Here is a 19,727-nt window from a genome sequence, read left to right as displayed (position 1 = left end):
ATTGGTATTTATGTCGAGCTGGTACCCAGTCTCTCTTTTGAGGACCAGTTCTTTTTCTGTATTTACATTATCAGGTGTACGGGCAAGTTCTTGCTTCAACTGGATAGAACCGCCTGCATAGCCATTACGATACTAGTTGGGCTGCATCAGGTTAATTGAACTTTGATTGATTGATTGACCGTTCTGTCGCATATCCCGTTCCTTGCGAGTTCTGCGCTGCTTTCTCCAGCTTTGTTGCCCGGTATGCGGTCGTGGGTCAGGATACAGCAGAGGCTGATGTTTGTTGAATCTTGGGAATGAAGAACCTGTATGTTCTCATGAATTCGCATGAGAACGTACTGGCTGGGCCGTCTTTTGCACGCTTTACCTATGGTGCTGTTGGTTGGTTTGGCCCTTTTGGCTACGTTGGCTTGTTTGTCAGGTCCACGGCTGCTACCCATGGATGTTGTCTCTTCGGTGTTGGATCCAAGCTCACTGGCTCCCTGCTCGGCTGGCGTGGGCCGGAGCCCGACCCTAAGCCTGAGCCTGCGCTGCTGACCCCCGCAGTTGGCAACCTTCCGTTCAGCAATGGCTGCGCTGTCTTTTCCCGGACAGTTTGGAGAGAGACGAACATCCACGCAGTGAACGTATCGTGAAGCTCTGGAGCAGGTCCTTCCTATGTGGTCGTATTCCTGGCAACAGTAACATTTAACGGATTCTTGCGGTTCCATTGTATGGGACAGCAGCGAGCATAACGGAGTCATATACGACAGAGCTACAACAATCCATCAATTCTATCGTTGCTAGAATTTTGGACACATAGGAAAAGCCTGCTCCAGAGGTCCACGATGCGGTCATTACACGAATGGCGATCTCTCTCCAAAGCATCCAGGCACTGACGGCGCGACTATTAGTGAACGGAGGTGTGCTGACTACGGGGGCACGCACACTAGGGTGAACCGGAAAGTGCAAGGATTTCCTAGCAGAAGTGGACAGTGCAAAGCAATTAGAACTGCGCTGCGAACTTTTTCATCGGATTCCAGCTTTAATCAATCAATCGACCAAATTTCAATGAGCCTGTTGCAGCCTAACTATTATGGTAATGGCTATATAGGCACTTCATCCAGTTGAAGCGAAAGCTCATCAGAACACCTGATAATGCCGTACGGGAATTAGCTAGTCCCCAGAACATGCCAACTCTACATTTAAACCCCTCCTCCTCAAATCCTGCATCAGCAAGATCAGATCCCGTTCTCCGTTCTCACTTGAGCCTCATTTGCAGCTAAAAGACTTACTCAGCCTCAGGTTGAAACTCTCTCTTATGCTGAACGAGCTCAGGTCTATATATCACACGATATCACCAGATGTCTTAACAAATGGTTTCGAAGAATACTCATAGCGACGTAAAATCTTCTTATTTGATCATTTCACCAAGCCTTTGGTAGACTGTGCAGTTCTCTCACAGTCTGACTACTTTTTCCGTCTCTTCTAAATACGATATTGCACTATTCGCTCGGCAGTTGCGACAAGGTGGACAGTCGATTTATCCACTCCAGTTCCATTGCTAGTCCCACCTCCCAAAAAATCTTCGAGTGCCGCGCATTTCGCACTGCTACCTACGGCTTCATTCCCAGGCACGCCAGAATGAGTTGGGATCCAGCGTATGGTAGCCAATATCCAGTATCGATGTAGAAGTGTCCTTATGTGGTCATGAAGACTGCGAACGTACAAACCTGACGGTCTCTGTGGGTTCTGGACCGCCTAAATAGTGGCTTAGCTACCAGAGAGACTGATCACCATTGAACCATTTCATATATTGGGTTCTCTTTATTATTGCCTCTTTTCTAAGCTCCAATGCTGGCAAATTGCATATCTATACCGCTAAGCTCAGCAGCGTACATCGTAGACCGGCTTTCCATGCTAATATGTCTATGGTCAACTAATATCTTAATGCTTTTACTAGGCGGTGTAGGCCATAAGAGAAGGCGGTAGCTAATTGGGTCTGAAGGGGGGTAAAAATGTAACGATAGTTGCGCATTGAAGCTGCGCCCTGGCAATGTGTACACAAGCCACATGCTTCTTATTGGTCGGCTGATTTTTCCCCTCAAATGATTTTCTCGGAAAAGGTCTTGGCGTGCGGCTCACTTCAGTGGGATCAGTTATCTGCCATCCGCGTGGCAACCCCTTTGTTCCTGGGTCGCGTACCTGCAACTGTTGATCACTGATTGGCATACAAACATATTACTTGAACTGCGTGAGGATTTTAAATGATAGAGTGTCATATCATTAAGTAGATATGCGGCTAGAAAATGTCCAAAGCTTACAAACGGTAACTGTATGTCTGTTCCTGTGTTTTGGAGCACATCTCCGCGGAATGATTACTGTATTTTTAATGCATTCATTACATTAGAGGCCGAGCGAATGATTCAAATTAGCTCTTGCATCCTAGCCTGTGGAACTCAGCCACATCATTGTCATTTGACGGCTATTTTATCCCTCAAAGGTAAAAGCGCGAAGGGGTGCCTTGTAGAGCTTGACCGCTTTGCCAGGCGCCAGTGGCTATAATCACAAAGGCGCAGAGAGAAACTTCAAAACATGAAAAAATAACGGCGATAAGCTCTGACTGGCAGGTAGATTCATGAATATTTGGCCTTTCCCACGTAAGATGCTACATAGGCCCGGTCCTTTTTACTGTGCCGACGACCGAGGGTGCAGGGGAAAAGAAATTGCTGAGGCCCATACTGTTCATGTCTTTGGATTCCAATGGAGAGTTCCAGCATTAAATTTAGCATTTTACCTCCCTGCCATTTAGACCCAGGGGTTTGAAATGTTGATTCGCCCACGATTGGTGAGCTCACGTCGACCATTCCGTTCAAGCGCCGGCTTATTTTTCCGTCCCTCGCAGGGAACAGGGTAGCGAACGCTAAACGACAAATCATTGGCTGAGACGCAAACCTATGCACTGGTAACCTGCTGCGACCAATAACAATGGGTACGTTCCCCATCAATGCTCAATAATGATAATATAATACACATAAGGCAGGAGATAGTAACGCTCGAGTCAAAAGTAAGACATGAGCGCCGGCAGCTTGCCTTATCTCCCAAAATTTGACATTTCAATAAAAACCGAATTGATTCATTCAAGTGGGCTGGTTCTAGCGAAATGGTTTGTTTCATTCATCTACTTGAGCCCTTGTATGGCTTGTTTCTGGAAGATATGGCCCTGTATCAGTAGTCTTCGTATCCCCTAGTGATTTTTTTCAACCACATCTGGTAATTACATCCTACATAATTCTTACCACGGGTATATCTTGTAGAGTCACTTCAATACAATGCTGCAACAATACCTCTAAAATTCACTACATGTTAGTGAGGGGGTACCAAGAACGAGAGCGCAACAATAAAGCCTCGTAAGCTGGTAATCGACAGATAGATATACAAGATGATAGTGCTTGCATGTTATGTCTCTTTGTTCGGCAGTTTTCTATCAACTTGGCGATCGATGGTACTTTGTTTTTAGCTTACTGGTCTGAGCGTCGAAACGTAAGGATTGTGATTTCACTAGCTGAAATGGCTGATCGATCGCTTTGGATTGTGGAAGGGATGAAAGATGCATGCTTTTTGACACTTTGAATTGTCGCATTTTTTCGCCAAATTCGTGTAGTGAAATTGACTGCATGCAGGGAGATGCTCGAAGTCGGGAATGTTAACCAAAGATCTGCAGATCCTCGATTCCTTATGAATATAATTCAGCGGGGTCACTCTATGTTTTTTAACACCTTTAATCGATTAATCGAAGCTGTCAGGCAGCAGCCAGTCCAATGACTGGGTACCCAAACTCCCATCTAGTGCCGTTCCTTGGAAGCAGTTCAGCATCAAATATGCTCGCTCTAGGTGATCACGAACTTGTTGAGAGTCCACATCTCTTTGATTTTCCCGTCGACTATTTCTTCGATGATTTTCCAAGCAATACCGAGGGGCCGTCCAGGAGACTCGTTCTCACTACAAACCATCACAACCCGAATCCTAAGGTTCCAATATCTCGCATGAGTACCCCGATAAGCTGGAACAACAGAGCCCGTGTTAGTCAAGCATGCAAAGCTTGCCGCCAGCTTAAAACCAAATGCAGCGGCCAGCGACCGGTGTGTCAAAGATGTGAAGACCTCGGGCTTGACTGCAACTATAGTGAGCGAAAGCGGGAGGTGGTCAACAAGTATGAAGCACAGAAAAATCAGTATTGAATGTTTGAAGCTGACTTCAACTATCAGAAAAATGGAAGACTTGAGCGCACATATTGATACGTTAGAAAATCTGTTGCGTGATGTCTACCCCAAGCTTGACAGCACCTCTGCCCAGCATGTTGACCGAACACTGAACAACGTGAGCTTAACCTTTCCTCGGTTTGACTTCGTCTATATCCTCAGTTTAGACCAGCTCATCTCCGCAGGATTTCTGATTTTCTCTCTGACGATATACAGGGTTTGAGCCACGATCGGGCTAGGCTGAATTTGTGTCCCCTAGCAGCAGAGCGCTCCAATACACCAAAGGCTCCACCGACTACTTTCGGTCACACAGATGAAGATTTCAATCGTAACGGGGAATTACAGGCACTAGGATTTGTGGGTGAGCACTCAGAGATGGCATGGCTGTACAGAATCAAGTCTGCACTGGAACAAGCCTCCGCCACACCATCTACGTCGCAGGAAACTACGCGTCGACTGTCCATCGCTTCCATAAATTATTACAGAGCTGACTGGAGGATGGAGGTGCAAGATGAAGTTAGTGTGTTTGAGAGGCCAGAGAAGTCCGAGGCGGACCAGCTCATCGACACCTATTTTCGAATCATCCACCCATCATTCCCTGTCGTTGGCAAAATGACTTTCCTTGGTCAATACAAATTGTTTTACGCCGATACAACTGCCCGACCTAGGAAGCAATGGCTAGCTATTTTGAACTTCATGTTCGCCATTGCCGGAATGCACTTATCACCCACGCAGAATATTACCGAGTGTGACGAATTCCCACATCGGGTTTTTTTTTCACGGGGATGGATACTTAGTATGGACAAGGCATCATTGCGAGATCATTCAAGCTTGCAGCAAGTACAAGTGGAATGCTTAGCAGCGTTCTACCTCCTTGCTAGTGGGCAAGTCAATAGGTGCTGATATCCCACTTTCAGACTCAATCTTCCCACGAACTTCCTTGCTAACAAATTTGTCTCACAGGTCTTGGAAGTGCTGCGGCATTGCAATCTGTTCTGCTCTAGCTATGGGGCTCAACCTCCGTAATGAAAGCCAGATTGTGGCCCCTTTATCGAAAGAGATTAGATATCGGGTGTGGTGGGCACTGTATGTACTTGATACTTCGCTTGCAGAGATTACTGGCCGTCCCTCGAGGATTAACGAGGCATTTTGCACAACACCACCCCCAGTTCCCTTTGAGGAGGGGGATTTGGATGTCCGGTTTGCCCAGAAGAACTTCAACGAAAACAAGGATTTAACTCAGTCGGCGTTAAACTTCTTTAACAACGTAGGGAGGAGTTCCTTGAAAAATGATCAGGACAAAGATGGACTACTGGGACGCTCAGTTTCAAGATGTCAATTGCTTAGCACCGAAACTATCGTCCTTTCCATCCCAGAATCGCCCCAGCCAAGCGATTCTTTGTCCTTTTCATATGGGGTGGAATTGACAATACTCATGCGTGAAGCAATTGACAAAATTTACGCTCCTGGTACAACCCATAAACAATGGGTGGAAGTGGAAAGAATTATTGCTTCATTCAATACCAAAGCCAACACTTGGCTCGCCTCGCTTCCGGCATCTTACCAATTCCAAACGATCTCTGAGAACGAGCCACTGAGGCATCAGCTGTCTAGGGTTGCTCTCCAGTTCTACTCCGTCAAGCTTGTCATCACACAGCCGTGCCTTCAACGAATTCTTCATAGTATCACAACGACTTCTGACGCATCTGAGGAGGTTTCCGATCCAATGGCGGAAACCTGCATTCGGGCCGCAGGTCAACTACTGGACTTGCTGCCAGATGAACCAAACTTGACCTGGCTGCATGGGGTCGTTCCATGGTGGTGCGCTCTCCATTATCTAATGCAGACCATCACTATCAATTTGACTGAATTATTTCTCTGTACCAAAGCTGGCACAAATGAAAACATTGCAATCTCTATGAAGTTGCAAAAAGCTTTAGCGTGGCTCAAAACATTGTCAAAAGTGAATATCTCCGCTCAAAAAGCCTGGCTTATTTCTTCGGATATCATCTCACATCCAGGGTTGAAACTTGGCTCGGTTGCTTGAACAGCAAGATTCCAGAAATTGATTATTTCTCGTCTAGCATTACTACTTGAGCTCACAGATTTGGCTATATCAGCCCCCAAAAAGGGATTTTAATAGCGTGATTTGAACGGCAAAGACTTAAAACCTGAAACCCTCACAATGTAGTTTCATTATTGCTGTACTTAGTAAAGTTCCAGATCCATGTATGTTAGACTCATTTCATCAAGTCATATAATGCAATTTTCAGGAGTCCCACGTACTACGAGGCAACGGCGCCTTTGCTGGTCGCACCGGGCAACACGAGCCTCGGGGCCAATCACCATGTGAACAGTAAAGCCAAGATAGAAATGCGAAATAATTACAATTCAAATGCGGATTTTTCAAACACGAACTCCAGTTACATACAATATTTCAACCCCGTAAGGATTTTCCATGCCCGTGTTGGATTGGGCCTGTACGAAGTCGTTCAACTGAGTCTACATGTCAGATCTGACCGCAAAATCCCTGCTTGCGTTGGAGATAGCCCAAAAACAATATCACACCGCTTTAGAAGCTGTGGGATGCCCAGATAGCTTGTGCCTCCTGCTGAACTTGAATTACAGCCATGAAATATGCTGGCTCGGTCGAACTCTCTCTAACTTTTTTGAAGCCCCGATTTCAATTACAGGCCACTGAATTTAGTGGTGATCATTTGAAGTTCTTGTAACATGTGATTTTATTATTGTACCTATGACTATTAAATTGCCAAATGAGTGGACGATTGCTGCAAGAGCAATCAACAGAAGAAGAAAACAATTGAGAAGATCAAACATGCAAACCAGCAAATAATCACACAGGCAGTTGAAAGCTTAGTCATGTGGCTAGCCACTTGAGCAGACCCTCTGGAGTCTTGAAATTTGGAAGGGCAGGGTCCATGAAGACTGGCATCCCAGTTAGACTTGAAGATTACCATGCCCAAACGAGGAATCCTCTCCGTTACTAAAGAAGAAACAAATCCTTTAATGGATCACTCCTGGTCTTTCGCGGAGTCACGCTGTGCCGTCCAAGTTACTTGGCGGAAATGGCATTGCACTATAGTTCTCATCATTAGACAGGCGAGTTTTATCATGGTTCCAATTGCGAAACTTACTTGAGTGCCAGTGCAGCAAGCAAGGCTATGGTTGCATTGAACGTTTTCGTTCTTCTCATCAACCTTGCCTTTTGATATGTTAATGTCTGTTGATAGAATCGGGAGACTAATCATGACTCACCAAGGATATCGATGTTGATGTGACTGAGAACCTCGACGGGAGAGCACACGACATTCAAGTCAAGAAGCTTGAATTTCTTGAGAAGGGACAGGAATGAAGAAGGGTCTTCATCGTTGCCGTCAGGAGTACAGCAAGAAACCGTTCCTTCCTGGCACTGGTCACCAGCCTTCGCGATAGAGACGATCTCGCCCCTTTTGTGGTTGACCTCTGACGGGGGCAAGGCTGCAACAGCGACAGCAAGGGAAATAATGGAGATAATGGAGGCCTTCATGGTGAATGATTGGTCGATTGGACTGGTGGAAGAGAAGACTGAAAGTTTGGTTGATTGTTTGAGAGGAGAAGATGTGTGTGAGATAATTCAGTGACTGGCGGGATCCTTCAACCTTTTATAACTTTTCGTCGTACTCTCTGAAGCTCCTAGAATACATAGTCTCATTCCAAGGGGCCGACTTCATCAAGCTCGACCCTTTCAATTGTCTCAAGGGATCTTCCTGAAAGTCCCTCGGTATTTGACGTAAGTTTCATTTCACATTACTGAATGTCTGAGCCACAATACTTTGACATGACTAGATTTCTTCATTCGTACATGCTTTAGTATCACTTCCATTTGCCATTTAATTAATATAAGTCTGGAAGAATTGGGGCAGGTGACTTCTAGAGCTACCCAATGTCATCACTGAGCTGCTGAATAAAATCATCGTGGTAGCTTTAAGAGATTGTTGAATATGCAAGGCACACATAGATTTCTCGCAGAACTATGTAGCATCTCTATTCAAGCATATGCTGAAGTTTTGTTACTAGTTTCGATATTAGTGTATCCCCTGCACCAGAGCATCAAGCATTCCTATTTCCCGGTCATGACAATATCAAAGCCCTCATTCAGTATATCCTTATTCATAGAGCGAATTCAAGAAAAGCGCATTTTTAGGCGTTATTCTCTAAGGGTGTTTGCGGAATAGCTAATGTAGTTGCTGAGTAAACTTTGCTATGCGACTGCTAATTATCAAAGCAAACGGGCTTAAGTAACGATAACGTCATCTAAATGCGTATTGATCCGACCTAGCTATTATGTTTCAAACATGATTTTCTATATCGAAAAGTTAATTTCTATCCATCTTATCTGACGAACAATGCAGGGAGGTGTCACTGTGTCTTTGTTGATTGAACCAGGTAACATAGAAGGATGGACCGCTCATTATGCAAACAGGACGGAATATCAAGATATCACAATCTTTGCGTTAGCACAGATTCCTAAATTCCAATTCTGTTCGGGTATCTGAGTCCATTCAGACTCATGATGCCACAAGAATGAGTAAGACCAAGGTTTTATTCGACGGCCCTAGAGCCGTCCAGCGGGTTGACACGTCAGAATGCACTCGGCTAGGGCGCTCAAATTCCGACGTTTGACAGCTACAGAATGCTGTGATTCGCCCCATGCTTTCGTTTGCGACAAGGACTAGCTCACACATCGAGACCGCACCAATAGCCTGTTCGTCTTTCAATATCGCCCTTTCTACTAACCACTTTTAAGGTAAATTAACTGAAACATCAAATAATTTAGTTAATCTATGATGGGGGGAAATTGAAACAATTGACATATTCTGTAAATTTCTTGGTCTGCTTCTATGAAACATCCTTTCCGATTCATCATTCTTGATTGAACACGTCCTTACGACTGGGGTTAAACGAACAAATTCGAACGCCTATTTGGGCTTTAACATGCACAAACAAATGCGGGCTGGGAAGAGATAGGCTTGGCAAACGCCACAAGGTTAGTGGATTGGTTGGAAGGAGGGCCAACCAACCAGCTAACTAAGGGATGATTTTTCCCCCCTCCCTTGGATCCTTGATTGAACTTCATGTTCATGTGTCTACCATATCGTATCACACTTTTCGCAGCATAGGATTCTCATGCATTAGAATCATGCCTAGCGTATCTCACAAAGTACTGTGTATAACATAGCTGCCAGGATGACTTGAGTAAAGACCTGCTGTGACTGACAATATTATTTGCAGTCATAATCCAGACTGGGTAGCGAAGGTGTCCACTATGCGATTGACTGACGCCTATTTAAGATTTATTCTTTTGGGCTGCTCCATCTTGAATTAGCTGTGATATAACTTCTTTCTGTATTTCTCTTTTTGTCAACAAAATATTCATTGTGAAATTACGTTGTCAACTGAGAATACTCCCGTCAATCCCATTTTCATGCTATCGCACGATGCCCTATTATCAATCATTTCACCGGCCTGATGTAGCTTGTAGTGTGTGGGTTGACTCAAAAGTAATCAAGCTCAAACATCATGTTAAGGAACAAGTACGTTCATCGCAGGTATGTTCTTGAGTATTAGCCTAAAATACATTTCTTACTCAGTGACTCTTCTACTAACTCATATCTATCGCGAAGGGAAACACGCAAAGAGTCCAATTCTACAAAATGCAGTTCACTTTTGTTGCTTTCTTTTTTGCTTCACCACACGAGAAGATAATTCATGATATAACCTTTGAGGTTGTGTAATGATTTATGAAGCAGAAAGGAAAGCACCAAAAGTGTACCGGATTGCGTAGATTAAGCTGCCTGTATATTCACAGCCAAATATTCGCTAGTCTTTCCCAAGCAGTTTGTGGGAACTATATATACTTACGCTTTGGTCATTCGACACCTCGAATACAACTTTCTTTGATAGTAGCAAGATAGAGACATTCTTCTCTTCAGACCACCCCTATGTGCTCTCCTTTCCTATAGCTCTACCTCTTGTTGGGTTTTGCCTATGATCCCATTGCTGTTGTCGACCCGTCTGATTTGACCAGACTGCCATCGCGCCGTTCCCTTTTCACTAGTTAAATTTCTTCTAAGCGTGAATTCAATTGAAAAATTGTCTTGAAATTTGAATGTCTATTTATTACTTACATACAGATATTAACCGATTATCATTACCCACTACTACCCACTATATTGGCCCAACAACCATCATCAATTTTTCTTTTCTCTCCTACACCTCCCACAACAGCCCAACTTTAATGAAATTGGGACCAAAAGAGCCAGGGAAAGCTCAGCTTTCTACTGAGCAACGAGCCGCTATTGTTTATGCCTATAAGGTAGGTAATATTACCCAGGTTAAACTAGCGGCCGATTTTGGCTGTACCCGCAAAACTATCTACAATACGCTTAAACGCTATTCAATCAACGAGCAGCTCGAAAATCGTGAGAAAATTGGACGTCCCCCAATCTTGAATAGACGCGCTTACAAATTAATCTATTTACAGGCTCGCCGGCATCCGTTTTAGACGTATAAACAGCTTAGCGCTGCGTCACCCGATCATCCATCACCTTCCACAATTCGTCGGATTTTAAAGCGATTCAGACTCTCGAAGTGTCAATCGAAACAGAAAATCCCTATTAGGCTATCCCTTGCAAAGAAGAGGTTGAAATTTGCTAGGAAATAGCGACGTGAGGACTTTAAATCGTGGATCTTTTCGGACGAGTGTTCGGTGCAACGAACCTCGAACTTTGGACCACAATGGTGCTTCCGTAAGACCTCAGAAGGCCTTCGAAAAGACTTTGTCAATGCAAAGGCACACGTTAAAGATATTTCACAAATGGTTTGGGGTGCAATCTAGCTAGGAGGTCGAACAAAATTGATTATCATGGAACAGGACCCTTCTTCACGGTCGGGGAGGGGATATACCGCAAAATCCTATATTAAAACGCTGGAAAAAGGTCTATTACCCTTCTATGCCCCTAAGATAGTATTTCAGCAAGATAACGCGAAGATTCATACAGCGAAAATGACGAAAGAGTGGTTTGAAACCCACGGGGTATACGTCGAGGATTGGCCTCCACACTCACCTGATTTAAACCCGATCGAGCCCGTCTGGAGATGGTTAAAAGTCAAACTTTTTCAGCTATTTCCTGAGCTTATTGATATAGGAAGGTCTGAGAGAGATTGGGCCTATTTTAGGCAATGTTTGGTGGCTGCATGGGAGGCATTAGATCAATGTAAGATAGATGCGCTGATATTGAGTATGGGGAGACGTTTGGGGGCTGTACGGAGCGTTAGGGGTTATTATACAAAATATTAAGCGAGAAATCTGTTATGCCCTAATTAAGGTTTTATTGGTTTTAAATATAATGATATAAACTAAATGATGGTGGTGATATATAGAAGGTAAGTGGTATATATATATTTTGACAATAGGCCTAAAAAAGTGGGGTGGGTAATGCTGTCGGGAAGGGGATGTATATGCAAGACCGTATATTCCGCAAGTAGTGATAAGAAGGCAGCTCTGTATTCATATACTACGCTCTTATAGTGCATATTGCTTTCGTGTTTCGGGTCCACCTGTTGATGGCTTGCCACACAAGTTTCACTTTCGTAGACACCTATTGATTGGGGTACTTCAAGTTAAGTCAGCTACATAAAGATTGTAAACTCCTATTATCGCGAATGCTCATATCTATACCAAGGGACTTGACTGCTACACTTTCTTTGCTTCTTGAAAATGATGGAAAATAATTCGACGATTAAGTGTGCCTCATAAACTGTCCTCATCTTATTAGAGTTTAATTTGTTATCTTGTAATTTCAAAGTTCAACGTCCGGATCGAGAAATAAAGGTATACTGATTCCAGGTTGTTCGCTATTTTCTCCGCCCGGTGCCTAGCTAGTCACCCCTTACTGGAGGTTAGGAAATGTCAGATTTTCGCTATGCATAGATTCTTTTAGAGTTTAGCCTCATATTCTGCGATTCCCGGATCTCCTACCCGACTGGTCGGGCCAGAACCCTTCCACCAATATAAAACGTGGCTACAGCCACGGCATTTACGCCGGAATGTTGGGTTGTTTCAGGGGGTTAATTGTCTGTCATCTCAAATTCCATGGGATCAGACTTACAAAATCACTCACTTATTTCATTCTCACAAGGTCATAGACACACAACATATGTTGAGTAGAGCTAGCGCAGCATGGTTTCACATCTATGCAAGATGACTGTAGACTAAGGTAAAAAACGCCCGACCGGCAGTGAGAAAGTAAACATAACCTTTCTAAAATGTAAATTTAGAAAAATAACTGGTCCTCGAAAGAGAGACTAAGTATCAGCTCGACATGAATACCAACGCCATAACCAAAAACATAAGAAGGCCTGCTGCCGTGGGCATTCAGGTACAAAGATCGCGCGTAAATGCACCATCTGCATCTCCAATATCCCACTTCCATGTTCTCCCATCTCTCTATCTCAAATCCTGCATGACATCAACAGGCCCTATTGTCCATTGTCAGTTCAACCTCAATTGCTTCTTAGATTGGTCCCTCTCCTGATGGCACTAGACCAATGAGGGATTTTGTAAGTGAATAGCGAATCGAGAGACGCAGTCTCTCCACCCTCGATCGTAGGCGCAAGCAATGGTGGGTACCCAGCGTCTTCGGGACTCTGCCTCCTGACCTCTCGGTCATCTGGTTCGTCGTCGGCGTCAAACTTAGCGTGTTGGAACTGAGAAATGAGGCTGGTCTGGTGCACGAATTTGGTTACGTAGCTGGTGGCCGGCGGGTCTGAGACAATAAAGTCGTAGTCAGTGGCCTTTACCCCAGCTCCATGGGGCTGGTTAAAAAGCCGTTTACGGAGATCCCCGTACGTCGCACATTGAAGTAAGACGTGTTTCATGGTTTGAGGGCCCTCTCCACAGGGGCATCTGTCTGATTCAGACTCCTTGATCTTAAACGGGAAGTGTCGAAGCGCAATACGAATCCATCGCATCTGTATTAAGATCGAGGATCTCGGCTTCGAGAGGCACTCGTACAGCCGCAATACCTTCTTATTCGGCAGATCAACCAAGCGCTTCGTCGGCTGAGCAGTCCTCTAGCTCACCCACTGCTTCTTCCACCAGTCCTGAATACGCGCTCGAACCCTACGCTTGGCGGCTGCAGCGAGCCGGATGGTGGGCTGTTCCGCTCCGCCCGTCGCACCTCCCGCATGTTGGAGAGCTGCGCACTTTGCACTACTATCAGCAGCTTCGCTGCCCGGTACACCGACGTGTGCAGGGATCCAACAGAGAGTGGTATTCATCTGTGGGTCGGATCGAAGGGCCCGTACGTGTTCATAAATGGTCTTGAGAACGTACTGGCCCGATGGCCGCTGGGGGTTTTGAACTGCCTGAATGGCAGCCTAGCTGTCGGAGAATAATTATACTGCTCATGTCTTCACGTAAAGTGATATAAATATGCAGATCAATGATGCATATACAAAAATATAAGAAATATTTGAGCATCATGAATTATACTTTCCCAGAAAACCTCGCTGTCGGAGAACAATTATACTGCTCATGTCTTCACGTAAAGTGATATAAATATGCAGACCAATGATGCATATACAAAAATATAAGAAATATTTGAGCATCATGAATTATACTTTCCCAGAAAACCTCGCTGTTGGTAGCTCAAGCATATGATTTGCTTGAAGTTACAATTATTTTTGAGCTGATAACAAATGAACATGATGGTTTTGCGACGTGACATGAGCAAATAATGTCAAAGATACGTATCTTTTCCTTAGATGAACAAGTTTCTCCGCGGAAAGACAATATTTTTGCACGCAATGCGGTTTAGTTTACTCTTCCTCTGATTTTGATACAATTTCGGGAACTGAACCTTTGCTTTGGCTCCGTTATTGATCTATGCATTAGGCTTGCAGCTTGTTGTTATTTTACTATATCACAATACAGCTGTGGCGCAAATAATATTTCGCACAGCGTATAACTTGAGTCAGATGAATTTTAGGGTTCAAGAACGAGCGTCTGCATGTTCATCGTCAATTTATATAATCCAGCCCGGTGTATTGAAACAGTTAACTTCCTCGATGAGGTTCTCGGCGCCAACCTCAGAATCTCAAAACCTGCGTCATTCTCGGAGATCTCAACCTTCATCACCCTGCTTGGAATACGGGAGGGAGGTAATGCCGTACAATATGCTGCTGCGGATGCTCTCATTTAACTCACTGATTTTGCTGATCTATATCTTTGCCTTGTCCCCGACCAAATTAGAACAAACTAGCAGTATCATGGTTCCATTCTAAAACAGTGTACAGCATCGCTGAATCAACGGATGAGAAGGTTCAGGCACTCCGCCAGGCTTTCTTCTCAGCAGCGTCAGAAGCTGACTTATCGGACATCATAATTAAAATAGCGCAAACCCAGTTCAACTGCTCACTCATCTCTCAGCAAGAAATCACAGATGCAATACAGCGAGCCCCTCTAAATAAAGCACGCTGATCCCCATGACTACAGCCTGCCGAAGTTCTACCAGTCAGTCGCCCTGCTCAACTCCTTTGGTAAGATCCCTGAACCCATCATCTCTACTCGGATAGCCTGGGCCTTTGAAAAACATCTTTCACCGCCAGGTACGCATCTCGGTTGCCGAAAGGGCGTACCTGCGGATTATGCAATTGAGCTGATGCTTGACCACATCCACACTGCGTGGGGTTAGGGAGATAGTCAAAAAGTGAGCATGCTGCTATGGAACGTTATGTCTGCTCAGCAATATGCGCCAAATGAAACTCGGCCAACTAGCCCCATGAACTGAGACCATTGGTGAAAGGGCGTTCTCTACTTTCATGATACGGGAGTACTGAGGCATCTGGATGGGTTGACAGTGTCTGCATTCGAGAACTTTCTAATAACTATGAAGAGAACGTCTGGCTTATTGAGAAAACTCCTCATAGAGCTCATAAAAACCAGACGTTTTGCAGCGAGGTTTCCCCCAAAAAAGTTTGAAGTTATCCATTTTAGCAATCCAAAGAAAATTGAAACCAAGACAGTGGTTCCCAATACCAATGCAGTGGTTTCTAGTACTACCGATTTAATCATGACAGTAATGAGTCCTCTACACAACTGCCTTCTTCGATCTCTCCCCGACCCTCCAACTCCCCACCCCTAACATCTGGGCTATCCCAGATGACCCCTACGGCCATGATCAGATGCATGTGGCCATGCTAGATGCCTAGTCGTTCATTTCTAGTCATCAGCGCAAGCCAAATACCTCGGCATTAGTCTCGACAAAAATATCTGTTTGAACTCCACAGAGTAGAGATAACGCCACTGACTACGATCCCATTGTTTCAGACCCGCTGGCAACCTGTTACGCTGTTAATTAAAGCATCAGACCGGCCGTCTTGCTCAGTTCCAACATGCTGAGCTTGAATCCGATGACGAATCAGAAGGCCGAGAGGATAAGAAATGAGATATAAGGTCTCGAGAACAGGGAATGGCAAATGGTGCTTCCGCGCGTTCATTTTGTACCCAATGCCGTACGTTACCAGGTTTCAGGTTATGGGAATGGAAAGCTGGTACCCTTTCTCTCGCTACGGGAGCCAGCTCATTTTCTGTACGGCATAAGCAGGCGCCCGGATGAGTTCTTGCTTCAACCGGATAGAAGCGCCTGCGTAGCTACTAAGATACTAATTAGGCTGCAACTGGTTCATTGAGTTTAGATAGATTGATTGATGTCAGATCTGACCCAACTAGGTCGCCAAATGTGATACCTGACACGTATAGGCCGCCATGTGTTGTCCAGTCCTTTTCCGCATCAAGAATACGCTCGTAGCTTAAACCTTTTACAGCAATTAGATCTTGTTCGTTACACTAAAAGTCGCTTTTTTCAATAAAAAGCTTCCAGCAGCCCATTTCTCTGCAAATCGAATCTGATATCGTAAGGTTACATTTGATCTACATTCTACCAATGTCAGAACGCCCTGGCTCCTTTACCACGCTTTACTGTCAGCCTGGTATTATTGTCAAGGGGTTTTCCCCTGTGATTAGAACCTTAAAACGGGCAGCACCAGAGCTCTGTTTCTTGCGTGGAGAAGCGCCCGAAACAGCCATTGAGCGGAGGGTTATCTATACGGTATTCCCATGCATCCTCCCGCACCCTTTCTTGCTAGAATGCGGCTTCGGTGCCGGGTTTGACAGGGGAGGGGGAAAAAGAAAAACCAGAAAAACTAACAAAGCCCATTTTGCGAGTTCTTGGAGCAAACAGGTTGGCCTGTGATAATTAAGCTTGGCAGGCGCCACGAGGATTTCGGATTGGCCGGGTGCTGGCCCAACCAATCATTTCACGCATGGCTAAGTTTTCCACGCCTATTACCAATAAATTGAATGACATGCCCTTACAGCTTCCATTTCACTTGATTGGATACTGTTGATGTATGTCACCCTTGATACTGAATTATTAGCAGGAAACTGACTTTGTCCTTGAAGCTCGTATTCCATAGAGGTGCTATCATCTTCCGGGCGCTTCACTACCATCTACCTCTGTTTCTTCTCTTCGTCTTGAACAATCTATATTGATTTGTTCATATCCCGTGTTTATCTTTATACCAAAGGCACAGTCGGCATGAAACGAGGCTATTAATTCTTCAGCACGATACTGTCATCTATTTATCTTCGTGGCCTGAGGGTATAACGTAATTCACTGCCGTGCGACCACCACAACCGAGTGGCCACCTCCAAAACACATAGTAAATCCGATATATTACAACTTGGTGTCTCAGCAACAACAATCTATATGGAGTTTTCCTACTTTTTAGGTGTAACCAACTTCTCTAGGGGGTTTGAATATTGTTGCAGGTTTGTAAATGCGATAACATATAAATTTCTGGCTCTACGCAGTATAATTCTCAAAATCACGATAATGTAACCTTTCGAGAATCTTAAAATGGATATGTAGGACTGAGAATCCTTATCGATATCTATTTAGAGTTAGTAAGTCAAACAATAATGCGGTTGTTGAACTATGAGGTTCTAAAATATTGCATTCACCATGTGTTTTGGAGGTGGCCACTCGGTTGTGAATTACGTTAGAGTCATCATCACACTCCAAGCTCATAAATGAATTCGTTGTAGTGGTAAGTAGGCAAAGCAACCAAATCTGCACAATGCAGTTCACTATTGCAACTATTTGTTTCGCTACACCTTTAGAGACAACAGGACATAGTGTCAACTATGTGATGTTCAATGGAGGATCAAAACTTCTATAGCACCAATAGTAGACCGGACTGTGCAGATTTGGCTTTCTGCTGAAAATAAAAAATAAGCATGTTCCTCCAAGAAATGTGCGGCAGATATCATGGTATTTATACTATGGCAATTCAGACCCCCAAATGAAAAATATCATCGAACAGCAATGTTACTACAGTCCATTGGGTACATGTTTGTGGAAAGTATGTATATCTGGGTCACCTTGTTAATATGCGAAAGATATGTAAGGGCGAACTCACATTTTTTGGCCAGATGGAAACCTCAAGGAAATAGATTCTGTTAGTAAGATTTCAGTCCAAGTGATTTAGTCCAATCCGGAACCTGTCTTTCAACTTGAAATCCCTCCACTTGTGGCCCTTTAAACTTTTTTGTTGGCAGAGTAGTTTGCGTTTATTAAGTTTCGAAATATCAGCATAGGTGATCCACTCGTCTCAAACCGATGCACTCTCATAAAAACCTTGAAGTCTCTTAATGTGGTTACAAAGGCTTCCTGTCAGCTTCATCAGCTGTTTTTTGCATCTCGAGTTCTGTAAATTGACCGTTACAGGTTCACTTAAGTAGTTTAAATGCCGGGAGCAACAATAAGCCTGGCAAAAGCTTCTTATAAGTGAGTTTTTTACCAAGTACCATGAGCCCGGAAGCAGCAGCTTAACACTTTGTAGACATATATGTTGTTGAAATCGGATTTTATTGGTCATCGGGAGTAGAAAATAAGCTAATGAAATCCCATTATGTGTAGAGAAGCTCATGTCAGATCGTGGAACAAACCATGGTATATCGAGACCCTAGTGCCCCATAGTCGTGATTATTCTATGATGAGTGTGCATTCGTGATAATAGTCCGAGGAATAGTAAAACAATATCTATCCTGCGTAGAGCAGTAGAAGAGAATATTTCATTGGCGACTACCCAAACTGCGAAGTGAGCGAAGATTGAAAGTGAGGAATAGGCCTGAGCGTTGCTTGACGGCTTCTCTAAGAAGACTTTATTGACATATTCAAGTCAAATTCTACAAATACTCAATGAATCCTCTATTGAATCTGCATTTAGGATGTTGGCGTTAATTGAGTAAAAGAGGCAGATAAGCTTCCTCTCTCAGTATATTCACTCATCCATCCATCACGAATATCGTTACGTTATATCTTGCTCTCTTTTCCCATCTCAAGAGCTATGCTTGGCAATATCTTGAATTCGATGAATCCAAATCTTTGGCTTTTATTGGGTATATTTGGCTTCTGTTGAAAACCTTCCAGATATTTTAGACGCCCTGGTCTTCAGGAATCTATTACGCGGACTCCCTAGAAATATCCCAAGAAATACCAATCCACTCGTGTGATGCTGACTGAAAGTTCATAAGAGGCCATTAATCGATTATTTTATTGTACCGAATTTTCAGTTCAAGCGCTATTGGCGGATCAATCTGCCGCATACTTTATTTTCCCTGGCGTACTGAGAGGAAGCTCATCCAAAAGTTTTGCTAAAATCCCTTGAAAAAAACATTAGGACTCCCGATTGGATGTATAAAATAAGCGTGTCCATGAGGCCGTCTTGTGGCGTTGATGGTATGATTCCTTTTGATTGGTGGCCAACATAGCCGGCCCCTATGTTCAGTAAGGCCAATGTGCGAGGCTGTAGACTTGGGGAAGGACCTCTACCTTCACTGCGAGAGACTTTGTCCCAAATTCAAGTCGATCTTTTCGTCTGCTCCCTATCGGCAGCAGTTATCTCGCTCATTTACCTTGCCAAGATTGCAGTATCTTTTGAAGTGATTCAGTTAGCCTTATTCTGCAGAATTCCCGCACCACTCGATAGGCTTAGGAAATTCATGATCTTGTTTCAATTTCAATTCTGAGCAAGGGAAGTTATCGAAGTGGGTGGAGTGATTTCGGTGGAAATGTTGTGACCTGACTGCATGATCGCTCTAACGCCTAGACCAGCCAATATCGAGAAGCTATGAAGGATGCAGTATATATGCCGGTGCTAAATACTTACTGAGATAAGTAAACAGGCTGTTCTCTTGGTATATCGCTCAGTGTACCGCGTAATATTGGAGTTTCTAGGTTTTGCTGCGGATTGTGCCCAGCAAACGGGAGATTTTAATATTGTCTGTTTGTCTATGAATTGGGTCAGCCACTGGAGGGTAGAAGAGCAAGCAAAGTCCGCTAGAGTTGTTGTTTTAGT

The 19,727-nt window shown here is 44.2% G+C and overlaps 3 protein-coding genes across 3 annotated transcripts; 2 read left to right on the top strand and 1 right to left on the bottom strand.

The window, feature by feature from the left end:
• Positions 1–3,800: 3,800 nt before the first annotated feature.
• On the top strand, positions 3,801–6,288 carry N7511_005111 (uncharacterized protein; the record flags this gene model as incomplete). Its single annotated transcript, XM_057127488.1, has 4 exons — positions 3,801–4,192; positions 4,248–4,359; positions 4,458–5,137; positions 5,205–6,288. The coding sequence occupies 4 exons, from the start codon at positions 3,801–3,803 to the stop codon at positions 6,286–6,288; spliced, it is 2,268 nt and encodes a 755-aa protein (XP_056984005.1).
• A 1,026-nt stretch (positions 6,289–7,314) lies between these two features.
• On the bottom strand, positions 7,315–7,788 carry N7511_005110 (uncharacterized protein; the record flags this gene model as incomplete). The annotated part of the gene is made up of 3 exons (XM_057127487.1): positions 7,315–7,338; positions 7,397–7,464; positions 7,518–7,788. 3 exons carry the CDS (start codon positions 7,786–7,788, stop codon positions 7,315–7,317), a joined length of 363 nt encoding a protein of 120 aa, XP_056984004.1.
• Positions 7,789–10,539: 2,751 nt separating this feature from the next.
• N7511_005109 (helix-turn-helix domain-containing protein) lies at positions 10,540–10,814 on the top strand (the record flags this gene model as incomplete). The annotated part of the gene is given in 3 exon segments (XM_057127486.1): positions 10,540–10,617; positions 10,636–10,723; positions 10,786–10,814. 3 exon segments carry the CDS (start codon positions 10,540–10,542, stop codon positions 10,812–10,814), a joined length of 195 nt encoding a protein of 64 aa, XP_056984003.1.
• Between the last annotated feature and the right edge of the window lie 8,913 nt (positions 10,815–19,727).

The sequence above is a fragment of the Penicillium nucicola genome (genome assembly GCF_028828085.1).
Source record: "Penicillium nucicola strain IBT 29836 chromosome Unknown utg000005l, whole genome shotgun sequence".
Taxonomy (NCBI): Eukaryota; Fungi; Ascomycota; class Eurotiomycetes; order Eurotiales; family Aspergillaceae; genus Penicillium; species Penicillium nucicola.
This window is presented reverse-complemented; position numbering and strand designations above follow the sequence as displayed.